The sequence below is a fragment of the Salmo salar genome, unplaced genomic scaffold (genome assembly GCF_905237065.1).
Source record: "Salmo salar unplaced genomic scaffold, Ssal_v3.1, whole genome shotgun sequence".
NCBI lineage: Eukaryota > Metazoa > Chordata > Actinopteri > Salmoniformes > Salmonidae > Salmo > Salmo salar.
In genome coordinates this window covers 69,897-86,885 of record NW_025549189.1, presented here as the reverse complement: position 1 = coordinate 86,885, position 16,989 = coordinate 69,897, and the positions used below count along the sequence as shown (strand labels likewise).

General features: G+C 45.7%; 1 protein-coding gene across 1 annotated transcript; it reads left to right on the top strand.

Moving 5' to 3' along the window:
* Positions 1-323: 323 nt before the first annotated feature.
* On the top strand, positions 324-14,214 carry LOC123735923 (dynein axonemal heavy chain 6). The gene is made up of 11 exons (XM_045713089.1): positions 324-330; positions 590-728; positions 2,053-2,172; positions 2,311-2,432; positions 2,727-2,856; positions 3,513-3,640; positions 5,692-5,877; positions 7,598-7,670; positions 9,743-9,894; positions 10,371-10,593; positions 13,875-14,214. Exons 4-11 carry the CDS (start codon positions 2,403-2,405, stop codon positions 13,976-13,978), a joined length of 1,026 nt encoding a protein of 341 aa, XP_045569045.1. The 5' UTR covers positions 324-330; positions 590-728; positions 2,053-2,172; positions 2,311-2,402; the 3' UTR covers positions 13,979-14,214.
* Positions 14,215-16,989: the final 2,775 nt, after the last annotated feature.

The following is a 16,989-nucleotide window of genomic DNA, read 5'->3' as shown; positions in this document are numbered from 1 at the left end:
ACCTCCTACTGTATTCATTATGTCTTCTTCCACACCGTCATACAGGTCAGAACACACACCTCCTACTGTATTCATTATGTCTTCTTCCACACCGTCGTACAGGTCAGAACACACACCTCCTACTGTATTCATTATGTCTTCTTCCACACCATCATACAGGTCAGAACACACACCTCCTACTGTATTCATTATGTCTTCTTCCACACCGTCATACAGGTCAGAACACACACCTCCTACTGTATTCATTATGTCTTCTTCCACACCGTCATACAGGTCAGAACACACACCTCCTACTGTATTCATTATGTCTTCTTCCACACCATCATACAGGTCAGAACACACCTCCTACTGTATTCATTATGTCTTCTTCCACACCGTCATACAGGTCAGAACACACACCTCCTACTGTATTCATTATGTCTTCTTCCACACCGTCATACAGGTCAGAACACACACCTCCTACTGTATTCATTATGTCTTCTTCCACACCGTCATACAGGTCAGAACACACCTCCTGCTGTATTCATTATGTCTTTGTCACTGATGTTGAGATTGACACTAGAATAAAAACGGTGAGTGTGTGTTGCAGGAGAGGAAGAAGTTTGGTCCTCTGGGCTGGAACATCCGTTATGAGTTCAACGACAGCGACAGAGAGTGTGCCCTGCTCAACCAGAACCTCTACTGTCAGACTGGCCATATACCCTGGGATGCTCTCATCTACATCACTGGTAGGGCTGTGTGTGTGTGTCCTTCTCCCTCCCTGCCTGTCTCCCTGCCTGTCTCCCTCCTTGCCTGTCTCCCTGCCTGCCTCCCTCCTTGCCTGTCTCCCTTCCTGCCTCCTTCCCTGTCTGCCTGTCTCCCTGCCGGGTCCTCCATTATTCATCACATTACTGCTGGCCACTGTGAGGTTCTGGAAGGTTTAGCAGCAGGGAAGACCCTGAGGTTCTGGGAGGTTTAGCAGCAGGGAAGACCCTGAGGTTCTGGGAGGTTTAGCAGCAGGGAAGACCCTGAGGTTCTGGGAGGTTTAGCAGCAGGGAAGACCCTGAGGTTCTGGGAGGTTTAGCAGCAGGGAAGACCCTGAAGTTATGGGAGGTTTAGTAGCAGGGACGACCCTGAGGTTCTGGGAGGTTTAGTAGCAGGGAAGACCCTGAGGTTCTGGGAGGTTTAGTAGCAGGGAAGACCCTGAGGTTCTGGGAGGTTTAGTAGCAGGGAAGGCCCTGAGGTTCTGGGAGGTTTAGCAGCAGGGAAGACCCTGAGGTTCTGGGAGGTTTAGCAGCAGGTATTGTTGTGAATTGTTAGATACTACTGCACTGTTGGAGCTAGGAACACAAGCATTTCGCTACACCCGAAATAACATGTGACCAATAAAATTTGATTTGCAAATGATGTTTGACAAGCAGGTGTCCACATACTTTTGGTCATGTAGTGTATCTCTAAACTGAAATGATGTTTTTCCCCATTTTCAAATTTGACCTTATGATTATGCATCATTAAAAACCTTTTGGGGGGATTACACGCTCCTGGGGCCATTTTTTGTTTCATTATTGATTTCTTCCATTGTTAAGTTTTGTCAGGCTTTGTAATGTTTGTTTAATTCCTAATTTAACCGTTCTTTGTATGCGGAAACCATCAATTTGAAAATCATTTGCTGTTTAACCTTGCATGATATAGTTTTTTTCGTCCTGAATAAAAGTGTTCCTCTCTCACGTAGTGTAATAACTGAGAGGTAGACAGAAGGGTTCCGCTGGGTTCCACCGTGTTCTGCATACTAAAGTTTAGAACCTAGATAAGAACCTTCCATTTACCCAGCAGGCCCTCTGTGCCAGCTCCACTCTGCCTGTAATAGGAATGATTCCAAATGTGCACATGTGTTTTCCACAGCAGGTTCATGTAAAGTGGGTCATGTTCATTAGGGGAATGACTTTAAAACCAACATGAGCATTTCTTCTGGAGGTAGCCCCTCCAGGTTTCTGTCCATGTTCTTCCTTTCAGTGCCTAATGACTCCCCCACCCTCTCCTCTCTCCTCCTCCCCTCACCCTCTCTCCCCCCAGGGGAGATAACCTACGGAGGCAGGGTGACTGATGCCTGGGACCAGCGCTGTCTCCGCACCATCCTCAAAAGGTTCTTCTCTCCTGTCACCCTGGACCCAGGGTACACCTTCTCCACCTCAGGTGAAGACCACTGTGTGTGCGTGTGTGCAAATTTGTGTGTACCAATGTTGCTGAATCTGAGAAACGAGGGAAATGTGTGTCCTGTTGTGTGTGTGTTCAGTGAGATCTAACTGTTCGTATTCTGTCTGTGTGTGTCAGGTGTCTACTTTGCCCCCGAGGCAGACAGACTGAGTGACTATAACAGGTACATAGAGAACCTTCCTCTCATAGACGACCCTGAGATCTTTGGTATGCACGAGAACGCCAACCTCGCCTTCCAGGTTAGACACTTCACTCCGCTTATATACCCTGACCTTTAGCTCAGTGGGCTAATACTGGCTTGGGGACAATTAACTATACAGTACCTAATTCAAATTTGTTTCGACAGATTTTTCTCATGTACTGTCTGAAAATAAGAGGTCAGATCACTAATACAAAACATGTATTTAGCCAGTTAAGAGGAGAACACTATCTTTGATGCTGACAACATGGATACGTACTGTAGGCGTATATTGCCTGTGTCCTGTGGGTTACTTGTCATCCCTAAAACTGTGAGGTCTTGTCTGTCTGTACAGCGTCTGGAGACTATGACCCTGATCAACACCATCCTGGAGGTACAGCCTCGCTCGTCGGCCCGCGGCGGGGGCAAGAGCAACGACGAGATCGTCCACGAGCTGGCCGACTCCATCCTCGCCAAGATCCCGGGTGAGAGAGACGCACGTAAACACACACACACACACACACACACACACATCTCAGGCTTGACTTATTCTGGTGCTTTTACGGTTTGATGTTCGCTTTGGTTTGAAATTAAAGTCTCTCTAAACTCATTATAGTGTGGTTTAATCTGATCTGTCTGCCTGTGTATGTCTCTCTTTCTGCCTGTCTCTATGTCGGTCTGTCTCTCTGTCCGTGTCTGTTTCTCTGTCTGACTGGTCTGTCTCTCTGTCTGACTGTCTCTCTGTCCGTGTCTGTTTCTCTGTCTGTCTGGTCTGTCTCTCTGTCTGACTGTCTCTCTGTCCGTGTCTGTTTCTCTGTCTGGTCTGTCTCTCTGTCTGACTGTCTCTCTGTCCGTGTCTGTTTCTCTGTCTGACTGGTCTGTCTCTCTGTCTGACTGTCTCTCTGTCCGTGTCTGTTTCTCTGTCTGACTGGTCTGTCTCTCTGTCTGACTGTCTCTCTGTCCGTGTCTGTTTCTCTGTCTGACTGGTCTGTCTCTCTGTCTGACTGTCTCTCTGTCCGTGTCTGTTTCTCTGTCTGACTGGTCTGTCTCTCTGTCTGACTGTCTCTCTGTCCGTGTCTGTTTCTCTGTCTGTCTGCCTGTCTCTCTGTCTGACTGTCTCTCTGTCGGTCTGTCTCCTCAGAGTGTCTGGATATGGATGAGGCAGCGGAGGCTCTGTTTATTCGTGACGCCAACGGACGCCTCAACTCCCTCACCACCGTCCTCGGACAGGAAGTAGACCGCTTTAACAACCTGTTGCGGGTCCTCCGGGTGAGTCAGGGGTCAGGGGTCCCAGTTGTCAGCCATTCATTTTTCATTGTATTTAAATTCTGTGAAATCAGGAGATGATGATTGGTAATGGAAATGCATTGAAAAGGTCCTTGATGAAATGTTAGGACCGCTATATCGGTCCATGGTTCCAGCTGCTGCCTCTAGGTCTCAATGGAAGGTCCCCAGAGGCATAGTGGAGGGACATACAGTGCATTCGGAAACTATTCACCCCTTGACTTTTTCCACATTTTGTTACAGCCTTATTCTAAAATGTATTAAATGTAGTTTTTCTCATCAATCTACACACAATAGCCGAAAAAGACAAAGCAAAAATAAAGTTCCAAAATGTTGGCTTTTTAAATTTGTTTTACAAATAAACATGTCACATTTATATAGGTATTCAGACCCTTTACTCAGTACTTTATTGAAGCACCTTTGGCAATGATTACAGCCTCGATTCTTCTTGGGTATGATGTTACAAGCTTGGCACACCTGTATTTGGGGAGTCTCTCCTATTCTTCTCTGCAGATCCTCTCAAGTTCTGTCAGGTTGGATGGTGAGCGTCGCTGCATAGCTATTTTCAGATCTCTCCAGACATGTTCGATTGGGTTCAAGTCTGGGCTCTGGCTGGGCCACTCAAGGACATTCAGAGACTTGTCCCGAAGCCACTCCTGCATTGTCTTGGCTGTTTGCTTAGGGTTGTCCTGTTGGAAGGTGAACCAGTCCTCAGCGCTCTGGAGCAGGTTTTCATCAAGGATCTCTCTGTACTTTGCTCCGTTCATCTTTCCCTCGATCCTGACTATTCTCCCAGTCCCTGCCGCTTAAAAACATCCCCACAGGATGATGCTGCCACCATCATGCTCCACTGTAGGGATGGTGCCAAGTTTCCTCCAGACGTGACGTTTGGCATTCAGGCCAAAGTGTTCAATCTTGGTTTCACCAGACCAGTGAATCTTGTTTCTCATGGTCTGAGAGTCCTTTAGGTGCCTCTTGGCAAACTCCAAGTAGGCTGTCATGTGTATTTTTACTGAGGAGTGGCTTCCACTTCCACTTGCCACTCTACTATAAAGGCCTGATCGTTGAAGTGCTGCAGAGATGATTGTCCATCTGGAAGGTTCTCCCATCTCCACAAAGGAACTCTAGAGCTCTGTCAGAGTGACCATCAGGTTCTTGGTCACCTCCCTGAACAAGGCCCTTCTCCCTGATTGCTCAGTTTACCTAGAGCTGGCTGACTGGCCAGAGTCTTGGTGTTCCAATCTTTTTCCATTATAAAATGATGGAGGACACTGTTCTTGGGGACCTTCAATGCTGCAGACAGTTGTTTTTTTACCCTTCCCCAGATCGGTGCCTCGACACAATCCTGTCTCGGAGCTCTACAGACAATTACTTTGACCTCATGGCTTGGTTTTTGCTCTGACATGCACTGTCAACTGTGGGTACCTTATATAGATCTCAAGCATAGGAGGTTGGTGGCACCTTAATTGGGGAGGATGGGCTCGTTGTAATGACTGGAACGGAATAAGTGGATTGGTATCAAATACACAAATACATCCATGTGTTTGATGCCATTCCATTTCTTCCGTACCAGACATTATTATGAGCCGTTCTCCCCTCAGCAGCCTCCACTGATCTCAAGGATGATCAATGGAAACAGGATGCACCCGAGCTCAATTTTGAGTTTCATCGCAAAGGTTGAATACTTATGTAAATGTAATATTTCATTTTTTATATATATTTTTGCAAACATTTCTAAAAACCTGTTTTCGCTTTGTCATTGTGTGTAGATTGATGAGGGAAAAATATAATGTGATCCATTTGAGAATAAGGCTGTAACGTAACAAAATGTGGAAAAAGGGAATGTGTTTGAATACTTTCCAAAGGATCTGTATGTGTTTATAAGGACAGATGCTGCAGCCACATTGTTGGCATATCCTTACTTCAGTGGTGACCTCTGGGTTTATGATGTTCTCTTGTGGATGGCTCAGATAAACACCCACAAACACTTCTCCTCACATTCAGCCTCCCCTCCCTCCCTCCACCTCCCTCCCCAGGTGTCTCTGTGTACCCTCCAGAAGGCTATAGCAGGGCTGGTGGTGATGTCAGAGGAGATGGAGAGGATCTACACCAGTTTCCTCAACAACCAGGTTCCAAACCACTGGAGCACCTCAGCCTACCCCTCCCTCAAACCCCTGGCCAGCTGGGTTAAAGACCTGGCCCTCAGGACCTGCTTCATAGAGGTGACAGAGACAACATCTCTCTCATAGACACATGAAATGCTGTACAGTTGGGGCAATGAACCTCTCTTTAAGTCATGAGTCAGACACAATTTACCCCAAACCACTATTTGTGTACATATGTATCAATGTACTACGACACAGTGAAACACCATATTTACTTCTCTCAGACGTGGATGTTGTCATTACATCAGATAGGAAGACTCTGACATGTGTGGATGTTGTCATTACATCAGACAGGAAGACTCTGACATGTGTGGATGTTGTCATTACATCAGACAGGAAGACTCTGACATGTGTGGATGTTGTCATTACATCAGACAGGAAGACTCTGACATGTGTGGATGTTGTCATTACATCAGACAGGAAGACTCTGACATGTGTGGATGTTGTCATTACATCAGACAGGAAGACTCTGACATGTGTGGATGTTGTCATTACATCAGACAGGAAGACTCTGACATGTGTGGATGTTGTCATTACATCAGACAGGAAGACTCTGACATGTGTGGATGTTGTCATTACATCAGACAGGAAGACTCTGACATGTGTGGATGTTGTCATTACATCAGACAGGAAGACTCTGACATGTGTGGATGTTGTCATTACATCAGATAGGAAGACTCTGACATGTGTGGATGTTGTCATTACATCAGATAGGAAGACTCTGACATGTGTGGATGTTGTCATTACATCAGACAGGAAGACTCTGACATGTGTGGATGTTGTCATTACATCAGACAGGAAGACTCTGACATGTGTGGATGTTGTCATTACATCAGATAGGAAGACTCTGACATGTGTGGATGTTGTCCTCTTGTTGGTAACATTCTGTGAACACACACACACACACACACACACACACGAATGTAGATGTTCTCATTAGCTCAGATGGGAAGACTCTTTTAACATATGGTGTGGTGCTTACAGGAACTCCGCCCAGGCAGAGCACACACACACACACACACACACACACACACACACACAAATGTAGATGTTCTCATTAGCTCAGATGGGAAGACTCTTTTAACATATGGTGTGGTGCTTACAGGAACTCCGCCCAGGCAGAGACACACACACACACACACAGTCATTATCAGGGGTAGTGGGATGGGATGAGAGAATCATGTTTAAACATTAGCAGCACGACATCCACTTCAGACTGACTTCTTTCTCATCTCTTACTCCCACTTTCTATTCTTCTGTTCCCTTGCTCGGTATTTGCCCATCTCTCTCTTTTTTCTCTCTCTCTCTCCCTAGTCTTCTCTCTCCTCTATCAATGTACATGTTCTATTAGCATGTGAAACATATCTTAACATTGCCAAAGCCAGTGAACTAGATAATAATCTCTCTCTCTCTGCTCTCTGTCCATCTCTGGTTCTCTCTGTGCACTCGCTCCGTCGCCCCAGACTGAAGCTTCTGTTCCAGGAGACTGGTCTTACTGTGTGTTACGCAATCCCTAAATGTCTACACACAGACAGACCGAGATGAACATAACCCCAGTCTCTGGTGACAGCCTTAAAATTAGGTTCTGGGAACTGAGATTAACATAACCCAAACAAAATCACTCTCCCCTTCTTGTGTGTGTGTGTGTGTGTGTGTGTGTGTGTGTGTGTGTGTGTGTGTGTGTGTGTGTGTGTGTGTGTGTGTGTGTGTGTGTGTGTGTGCGTGTGTGTTTTCATGCAGGGAAACCAACTTCCTCTCTGTCTGTGTGTTTGTGTAGAACTGGATCATGCGGGGTCAGCCCAAATCCTTCTGGATCTCTGGATTATTCTTCCCTCAGGGCTTCCTCACTGGTCAGTACACACCGTCTCCACTGTGTTATGTTCTCTAGTCAATATTATGTAGTGTATTAAATATTCAATAAGCTGTACTCTAGTCATTATTCAATATGCTGTACTCTAGTCAATATTATGTAGTCAATAAATATTCAATATTCTGTGCTCTAGTCAATATGATGTAGTCTATTCAATCTGCTGTACTCTAGTCAATATTCTGTTCTCTTCAACATTGTAGTCTACTTCATATAGTACAGTGGTCACCGACCTTTTCTGAGTCAAGATCACTTTGAATCAAAATACATGTCGAGATCTACCGCTCTGATGTTTTATTACCATGACTTAAACAATGTAAGCCTATGTAACACGAACCAATTAAAAACCGTTCTGTAGCAATGAGGTTTGTGTAGTAACCTATAGGCCCAATACAGTATCACCACATACTGGCTTTGCTTGAATTTACCTGCCAATGCAATGTTGTTCGGGACATTTGTTTAAAATTATATTTCAAAATTTGAGGTAGGCTATATGATCACACCGGTAATAGATCCATTGTTGTATTACTTGTGAGGCACAGCTGAGTGAGCATACAATTAAATGATTAGCTTTTTATTTTACTGGGCTGATGGTGCCTGCATCTGATGGTCAGTCTCAGCGGAGGGAGAGAGCAGCAGACTGAGCGTCAGTCTCACCAGACTGAGGGTCAGTCTCAGCAGAGGGAGAGAGCAGCAGACTGAGCGTCAGTCTCAGCAGAGGGAGAGAGCAGCAGACTGAGCGTCAGTCTCAGCAGAGGGAGAGAGCAGCAGACTGAGCGTCAGTCTCAGCAGAGGGAGAGAGCAGCAGACTGAGCGTCAGTCTCAGCGGAGGGAGAGAGCAGCAGACTGAGGGTCAGTCTCAGCGGAGGGAGAGAGCAGCAGACTGAGCGTCAGTCTCAGCGGAGGGAGAGAGCAGCAGACTGAGCGTCAGTCTCAGCAGAGGGAGAGAGCAGCAGACTGAGGGTCCGCCTCTCAACATCCCTCCACTCTCCCTTTCCTCCACTGACACTGACCAAAAAGGGACACCGTCTTCCAGCTGATGGCAAAACTCGAGTCACACCGCATTACTTCTGCCTCATGCACCAACTCATGTTGTTACTCCTATGAACAGAGAAAGTGAAATATTCCTCGATATTAAAAAAGACCAAAGCCGCTAATAATAACAACGCAAGCCTACCGATACACTTTCCTCCTCATTCATTACTGCTGCACTGCTTGTTGTAGCGCTGAGTGGAAATAGGAAGAACGTGCATTTTATGGCTTATAAAAGTGTTGACAGTGCTGAGTAAGATCTTAAACATGAACTCACTCATAAAAAGCTCTTAGCTGTATTGGTTGACAGTCTCTCTCGAGTCATGGTTTTAAACGTTCTGAAATCTCACAGTATCAACTTTGCCGTAGCTTTCTTTCATGCCTGCTATATTACTGCAAACATGGTCATCTGAGCATCTGATTGGCCAGCGGTGGCATAGTGCACTTGATTTCCTCTCCAGGTCCACCGGGAAGGCAGAGTTTGTACCTTCAGTCACATACCCGGCACGCAGGGCAGCTGAATTGGCTGCACCTACCACCAACAGCCCGAGGCTAATAAAATAAATAGGAACACAAGGCTTTATCGTTGGGTTTTTTACAGAAATGTTTGGCGATGGACCGTTTGGTGACCACTGATATAGTATGTTGTTGGGTTTGAGAGAGGTGCTGTATATTTATAAATCCTGTTATTATTGAACAGGCCTGGGATCAGTCCAAAGTAAAGTGCCAAACTGGGTTACAGTCCAGTTACTGAGATGTTGTCGGGTTTGAGAGAGGTGCTGTATATTTATAAATCCTGTTATTATTGAACAGGCCTGGGATCAGTCCAAAGTAAAGTACCAAACTGGGTTACAGTTCAGTTACTGAGATGTTGTTGGGTTTGAGAGAGGTGCTGTATATTTATAAATCCTGTTATTATTGAACAGGCCTGGGATCAGTCCAAAGTAAAGTACCAAACTGGGTTACAGTCCAGTTACTGAGATGTTGAAAGGCTGTTGTGCTGTTCACCCTCCTGTCCTGTAGGGGCGCTACAGAACCACGCCAGGACCTATAACCTCCCCATCGACGAGCTCAACTTCCGTTTCAACGTGTTGCCGGTCTACCTAGACCAGGGGGCCGTGAGCGAGGCGCTGAAGACCCTACCGGCCGGGGGCGAGCTGGACATGGACTCTGAGGTAGCTACAGGGAGGGGAGAGGGACATATTTAGACTGGTTGCCCTGAGGGCAGGAAGGAGTTTACTGCATCCTGCCTCCAAAGCAAAGTCTGACTCTGTAAAAACATGAAGGAGCTAAGCTACTCGCTGATAGAAATGACTCCAACACACTTTGACCTCTGTGGGATGTTTAGAGGTCATCAGTGAATTAACTAGTCTGGTCCTGGAGAGATGGTTTTAGAACAGTATCTGTATCATTATTAGGAACCTGTGTTCTGGACTACAATGTCACATGACCTAGATTGAACCTTTATTTAAAGCCTTATCCAGAAATGAGAATTAGACCTAAAATGAAAACAACTGGTGCTGGAGGATAAAGCTTTAACTAAAGGTTCAAAACCAGGTCATGTGACATGATTGTCCAAAACCCAGGCCTCTAATCATAATGGATCATAATATGACATTATGGTAACTGCAGTACCACTCTGTCTCCATAGCTACCCACCATCAACGACGGCGTGCTGGTGCACGGGATGTTCATGGACGCCAGTCGCTGGGACGACGTCAACATGGTGATCGAGGATGCGTTGCCGCGGGTGATGAACGCCATGCTTCCCGTGGTGCACTTCGAACCCCAGCAGAACTACGACCCTGATCCGTCTCTCTACCAGGCTCCACTGTACAAGACCTCAGCTAGGGCTGGGACTTTGTCTACTACAGGTAAGGACACCCCCTTTGCCCTCAGAACAGCCTCAATTCGTCACGGCATGGACTCTACAAGGTGTTGAAAGCGTTCCACAGGGATGCTGGCCCATGTTGACTCCAATGCTTCCCACAGTTGTGTCAAGTTGGCTGGATGTCCTTTGGTTGGTGGACCATTCTTGATACACACGGGAAACTGTTGAGTGTGAAAAACTCAGCAGCGTTGCAGTTCTTGACACAAACCGGTGAGCCTGGCACCTACTACCATACCCCGTTCAAAAACACTTTAATCTTTTGTCTTTCCCATTCACCTTCTGAATGTCACACATACACAAACCATGAATCTATTGTCTCAATGGGCAAGACTAAAGATTTAAGTGCCTTTGAACAGGGTACGTAGTAGGTGCCAGGCATGCTGGTTTGCGTCAAGAACTGCAACGCTGCTGGGTTTTTCACGCTCAAGAACTGCAACACTGCTGGGTTTTTCACGCTCAACAGTTTCCCGAAATGAGGCTGTTCTGAGGGCAAAGGGTTGGGGATGCAACTCAACATTAGGAAGGTGTTCATAATATTTTGTACACTCAGTATAACCACTCTACACCTGGGGGTTTCAAACCTCTCCTCTGGGACCCACGGCAGTTCCATGGATTTGATCTATTGAACCAGCACACCTGATTCAACTAATCATCAAGCCCTTGACTAGGTGAATCAGGAGAGAGAGTTCAGAGCTATAACAACATGTCTGGAGGTCCTGAAGGAGAGGTTTGAGAACCACTGCACTACAGTCCTACCTATAGCCCTTCCTCTTACTAAACTGTACCAAGTTCCACTGTATAAGACCTCAGGACTCTGTCTACGACAGGTACACTTATACACTATGTCCCTATACACACCCTAATACCTACCTAGTGCCCTACCTACCTACCCAGAGCCCTACCTACCTACCTACCTACCCAGAGCCCTACTACCTACCCAGAGCCCTACTACCTACCCAGTGCCCTACTAACCTACCCAGTGCCCTACTCCCTACCTACCTACCTACCTACCTACCTACCTACCTACCTACCTACCTACCTACCCAGTGCCCTACTACCTACCTAGTGCCCTACTAACCAACCCAGAGCCCTACTAATCTACCCAGAGCCCTACTAACCTACCCAGAGCCCTACTAACCTACCTAGTGCCCTACCTACCTATCCAGAGCCCTACTTACCTACCCAGAGCCCTACTACCTACCTACCTAGTGCCCTACTACCTACCTACCTAGTGCCCTACTACCTACCTACCCAGAGCCCTACTACCTACCCAGAGCCCTACTACCTACCTACCTACTACCTACCTACCCAGAGCCCTACTACCTACCCAGTGCCCTACTACCTACCCAGTGCCCTACTACCTACCTAGTGCCCTACTACCTACCTAGAGCCCTACTACCTACCTAGAGCCCTACTACCCGGACAAAGTTGTGGAGAAGTACAGATCAGGGTTGGGTTATAAAAAAATATCAGAAACTTTGAACATCCTACGGAGTACCATTTAAATCTATTATTAAAAAATGGAAAGAATATGGCACCACAACAAACCTGCCAAGAGAGGGCCGCCCACCAAAACTCACAGACCAGGCAAGGAGGGCATTAACCAGAGAGGCAATAAAGAGACCAAAGATAACCCTGAAAGAGCTGCAAAGCCGTACACTCCACAGAGCTGGGCTTTACGGAAGAGTGACCAGAAAAAATACAAGCAAAAAAATAAGCAAACACGTTTGGTGTTCGCCAAAAGGTATGTGGGAGACTCCCCAAACATATGGAAGAAGGTATTCTGGTCAGATGAGACTAAAATTGAGCTTTTAGGCCATCAAGGAAAATGCTATGTCTGGCACTCACCCCGAAAACTCCATCCCCACAGTGAAGCATGGTGGTGGCAGCATCATGCTGTGGGGATGATGGATGGTGCATCGGCAGGGACTGGGAAACTGGTCAGAATTGAAGGAATGATGGATGGTGCTAAATACAGGGAAATCTGTTTCAGTCTTCCATAGATTTGAGACTGGGACGGAGTTTCACCTTCCAGCAGGACAATGACCCTAAGCATACTGCTAAAGCAACACTCAAGTGGTTTAAGGGAAACATTTAAATGTCTTGGAATGGCCTAGTCAAAGCCCAGACCTCAATCCAATTGAGAATCTGTGGTATGACTTAAAGATTGCTGTACACCAGCGGAACCCATCCAACTTGAAGGAGCTGGAGCAGTTTTGCCTTGAAGAATGGGCAAAAATCCCAGTGGCTAGAGGTACCAAGCTTATAGAGACATACCCCAAGAGACTTGCAGCTGTAATTGCTGCAAAAGGTGGCTCTACAAAGTATTGACTTTGAGAGGGTGAATACTTATGCACACTCAAGTTTTGAATTTGTTTTTCATATCTTGTTTGTTTCACAATCCTTTTTTTTTTTGCATCTTCAAAGTGGTAGTGTAATGATACAAACCCCCAAAAAATCTATTTTAATTCCAGGTTGTAAGGCAACAAAATAGGAAAAATACCAAGGGGGTGAATACTTTCGCAAGCCACTGTAGAGTCCTAATACCTACTCATAGCCCTACTACCTGCCTAGAGCCCTACTACCTACCTGGTGTCCTACTACCTACCTAGAGCCCTACTACTTACCTCCAGCCCTGTCCCTCACTTGTCCCTAGTAAAGTGGACCCAGGTGGTGATCAAGCTAGTAATTTGTTCTTTAGGGCTGGTGCTGGTCCTCTGCATCATGTCCAGATAGTGACAGACCTGTGTGTCCTCTGCATCATGTCCAGATAGTGACAGACCTGTGTGTTCTCTGGTCCTCTGCATCATGTCCAGATAGTGACAGACCTGTGTGTTCTCTGGTCCTCTGCATCATGTCCAGATAGTGACAGACCTGTGTGTTCTCTGGTCCTCTGCATCATGTCCAGATAGTGACAGACCTGTGTGTTCTCTGGTCCTCTGCATCATGTCCAGATAGTGACAGACCTGTGTGTTCTCTGGTCCTCTGCATCATGTCCAGATAGTGACAGACCTGTGTGTTCTCTGGTCCTCTGCATCATGTCCAGATAGTGACAGACCTGTGTGTTCTCTGGTCCTCTGCATCATGTCCAGATAGTGACAGACCTGTGTGTTCTCTGGTCCTCTGCATCATATCTAGATAGTGACAGACCTGTGTGTTCTCTGGTCCTCTGCATCATGTCCAGATAGTGACAGACCTGTGTGTTCTCTGGTCCTCTGCATCATGTCCAGATAGTGACAGACCTGTGTGTTCTCTCTCTCTCAGGCCACTCTACTAACTTTGTGGTGACTGTGATGCTGCCGTCCAGCCTGCCTAGTGACTACTGGATCACCAAGGCCTCAGCTCTGCTCTGTCAGCTCAACGAGTAGTGACCCACCCACAGGCACCACACACACACAGCTGTACTTCTGCACCTTCAATACCAGCAGCACTGATGAAGCCCATTCTCTATGGACTCTTGTTTTCTGGTTTTCTAATGTCTGTATTGAGAAGTATTCTACTGTGTACTCTCCTCCTGCTAATCAGTTGAAGGGATTATTTGTATGGGGCCCAAAATGGCATTTCTTTTATTTTCTGAGTTGCTGTGATTAAATACCATGTGGCAGTGCTGTTGTCTGTGTATGTTGCTGTTCATGGGAGAAGAGCATGTCACTACACCCGCAATAACATCTGATAAATATGTAGATGTCACCAATCAGATTTGATGGGTTCAATTGTGTGTGGTGTGTTCAATTCAGTCAATTTCTCTTCTCTTTCAGCGAACTGTAATAACATATTAACACACCTGCGTCGATAATGACAGCCCCAGCTCCTGACATGCGTTTATTTTCCCCCCGCACAGTCGACAAGAAATGTAGACTGCAGTGCTTTAATAGTCACTCGTGTAGCCTGCAAATGTAAAGGGAGAGTAGATCGTCAATATTCACCAGGAGCATCACGTAAAATGCATCTGATGCGTGGTCAGGCAAACTCTAATTCACATGTAAGCGATGGTACTTCAGCGTCCTGCATCTCCCCCAATATAAATGAACCATGAGCCCCCTGTCCTTCTCAGCTGAAGGGACACCTGCGATAGTGAACCACCTCTAACAAAAAGCTGTCCTCCTGCATTTAAAAAGCACTGCTGACTTAATCTATAACATTTTTCTCTGAGGAAAAACACCATATATTTAGCCTGTTACTGAAATGATATGTCAACACAGTAACTCACCCATTGTGATGTCAACATTAGAATGCACACACAGGGCTCTATACGGAACAAAAATATAAACATAACATGTAAACCACCTGACCTCAACTTGAGATGGTTTGGGATGAGTTGAAAATCAGCCAACAAGTGCTCAACATATGTGGGAACTCCTTCAAGACTGTTGGAAAAGCATTCCAGGTTAAGCTGGTTGACAGAATGCAAAACTGTCATCAAGGCAAAAGGTGAATCTCATATCAAATATATTTTGATTTGTTTAACACTTTTTTGGTTACTACGTTATTCCATAGTTTTGATGTCTTCACTATTATTCTACAATGTAGAAAATAGTAAACAAAGAAAAACCAAGTATGTCCAAACTTGTGCCTGGTACTATATATGTTCTTCACACCCTCAGGGAGAGAGGTGGAGGAGGAGAGCAAAGAGAGGGATGGAGGGATAGAAATGGTGCTGAGTCTCTCTGCTCTTCACTGTTTCCTATCTTTGCCTGCCGTTTATCTAGATCAATTATCTGTGTCGACGCTATGACAGGCCGTTGCTGTCGAGGTGTCTGATACAGTACTGCATCTCAGTGTTATGTTCCCTGTATCGATGCTCCGATGGTAATGGAGAAGTGGAAGGTGATGTTGAGTAGTGTGACTGGACTCGTCGTGTTGTATTAAGAGGTAGGCCGTCTACTCAACAGATATGGGGGTAGGGAGTCAAGTGACGACATCATTAATAAATGAATAGATACGATGTACAGTTGAAGTGGGAAGTTTACATAAACAAGTTTTAATGACTCCAACCTAAGTGTTTCAACCACAAATTTCTTGTTAACAAACTATAGTTTGGCAAGTCGGTTAGGACATCTACTTTTTAGCACATCTACTTCATGACATGTAATTTTTCCAATAATTGTTTACAGACAGATTATTTAATATGTAATTCACTGTATCACAATTCCAGTGGGTCAGAAGTTTACATGCACTAAGTTGACTGTGCCTTTAAACAGCTTGGAAAATTCCAGAAAATTATGTGATGGCTTTAGAAGCTTCTGATAGGCTAATTGACATCATTTGAGTCAATTGGAGGTGTACCTGTGGATGTATTTCAAGGCCTACCTTCAAACTCAGTGCCTCTTTGCTTGACATGATGAGAAAATCAAAATAAATCAGCCAAGACCTCAGAAAAAAATTGTAGACCTCCACAAGTCTGGTTCATCCTTGGGAGCAATTTCCAAACGCCTAAAGGTACCACGTTCATCTGTACAAACAATAGTCGGCAAGTATAAACACCATGGGACCATGCAGCCGTCATACCGCTCAGGAAGGAGATTCATTCTGTCTCCTAGAGATGAACGTACTTTGGTGCGAAAAGTGCAAATCAATCCCAGAACAACAGCAAAGGACCTTGTGAAGATGCTGGAGGAAACAGGTACAACAGTATCCATATCCACAGTAAAACGAGTCCTATATCGACATAACCTGAAAGGCCGCTAAGCAAGGAAGAAGCCACTGCTCTAAAACCGCCATAAAAAAGCCAGACTACTGTTTGCAACTGCACATGGGGACAAAGACCGTACTTTTTGGAGAAATGTCCTCTGGTCTGATTAAACAAAAATAGAACTGTTTGGTTATAATGACCATCGTTTTGTTTGGAGGAAAAAGGGAGAGGCTTGCAAGCCAAAGAACACCATCCCAACCGTGAAGCACGGGGGTGGCAGCATCATGTTGGGGGGGTGCTTTGCTGCAGGAGGGACTGGTGCACTTCACAAAATAGATGGCATCATGAGGATGAAAATTATGTGGATAAGCAACATCTCAAGACATCAGTCAGGAAGTTAAAGCTTGGTCGCAAATGGGTCTTCCAAATGGACAATGACCCCAAGCAAACTTCCAAAGTTGTGGCAAAATGGCTTAAGGACAACAAAGTCAAGGTTTTGGAGTGGCCATCACAAAGCCCTGACCTCAGTCCTATAGAAAATGTGTGGGCAGAACTGAAAAAGCATGTGCAAGCAAGGAGGCCTACAAACCTGACTCAATTACACCAGCTCTGTCAGGAGGAATGGGCCAAAATTCACCCAACTTATTGTGGGAAGCTTGTGGAAGGCTGCCCGAAACAATTTAAAGGCAATACTACCAAATACTAATTGAGTGTATGTAAACTTCTGACCCACTGGGAATGTGATGA

Coding starts and splice junctions, on each gene's coding strand:
- LOC123735923 (XM_045713089.1), top strand. CDS start 2,403: ATGCACGAGAACGCCAACCTCGCCTTCCAG. Junction 2,857..3,512: donor CATCCTCGCCAAGATCCCGG/GTGAGAGAGACG, acceptor CTGTCTCCTCAG/AGTGTCTGGATATGGATGAG. Junction 7,671..9,742: donor CCCTCAGGGCTTCCTCACTG/GTCAGTACACAC, acceptor CCTGTCCTGTAG/GGGCGCTACAGAACCACGCC.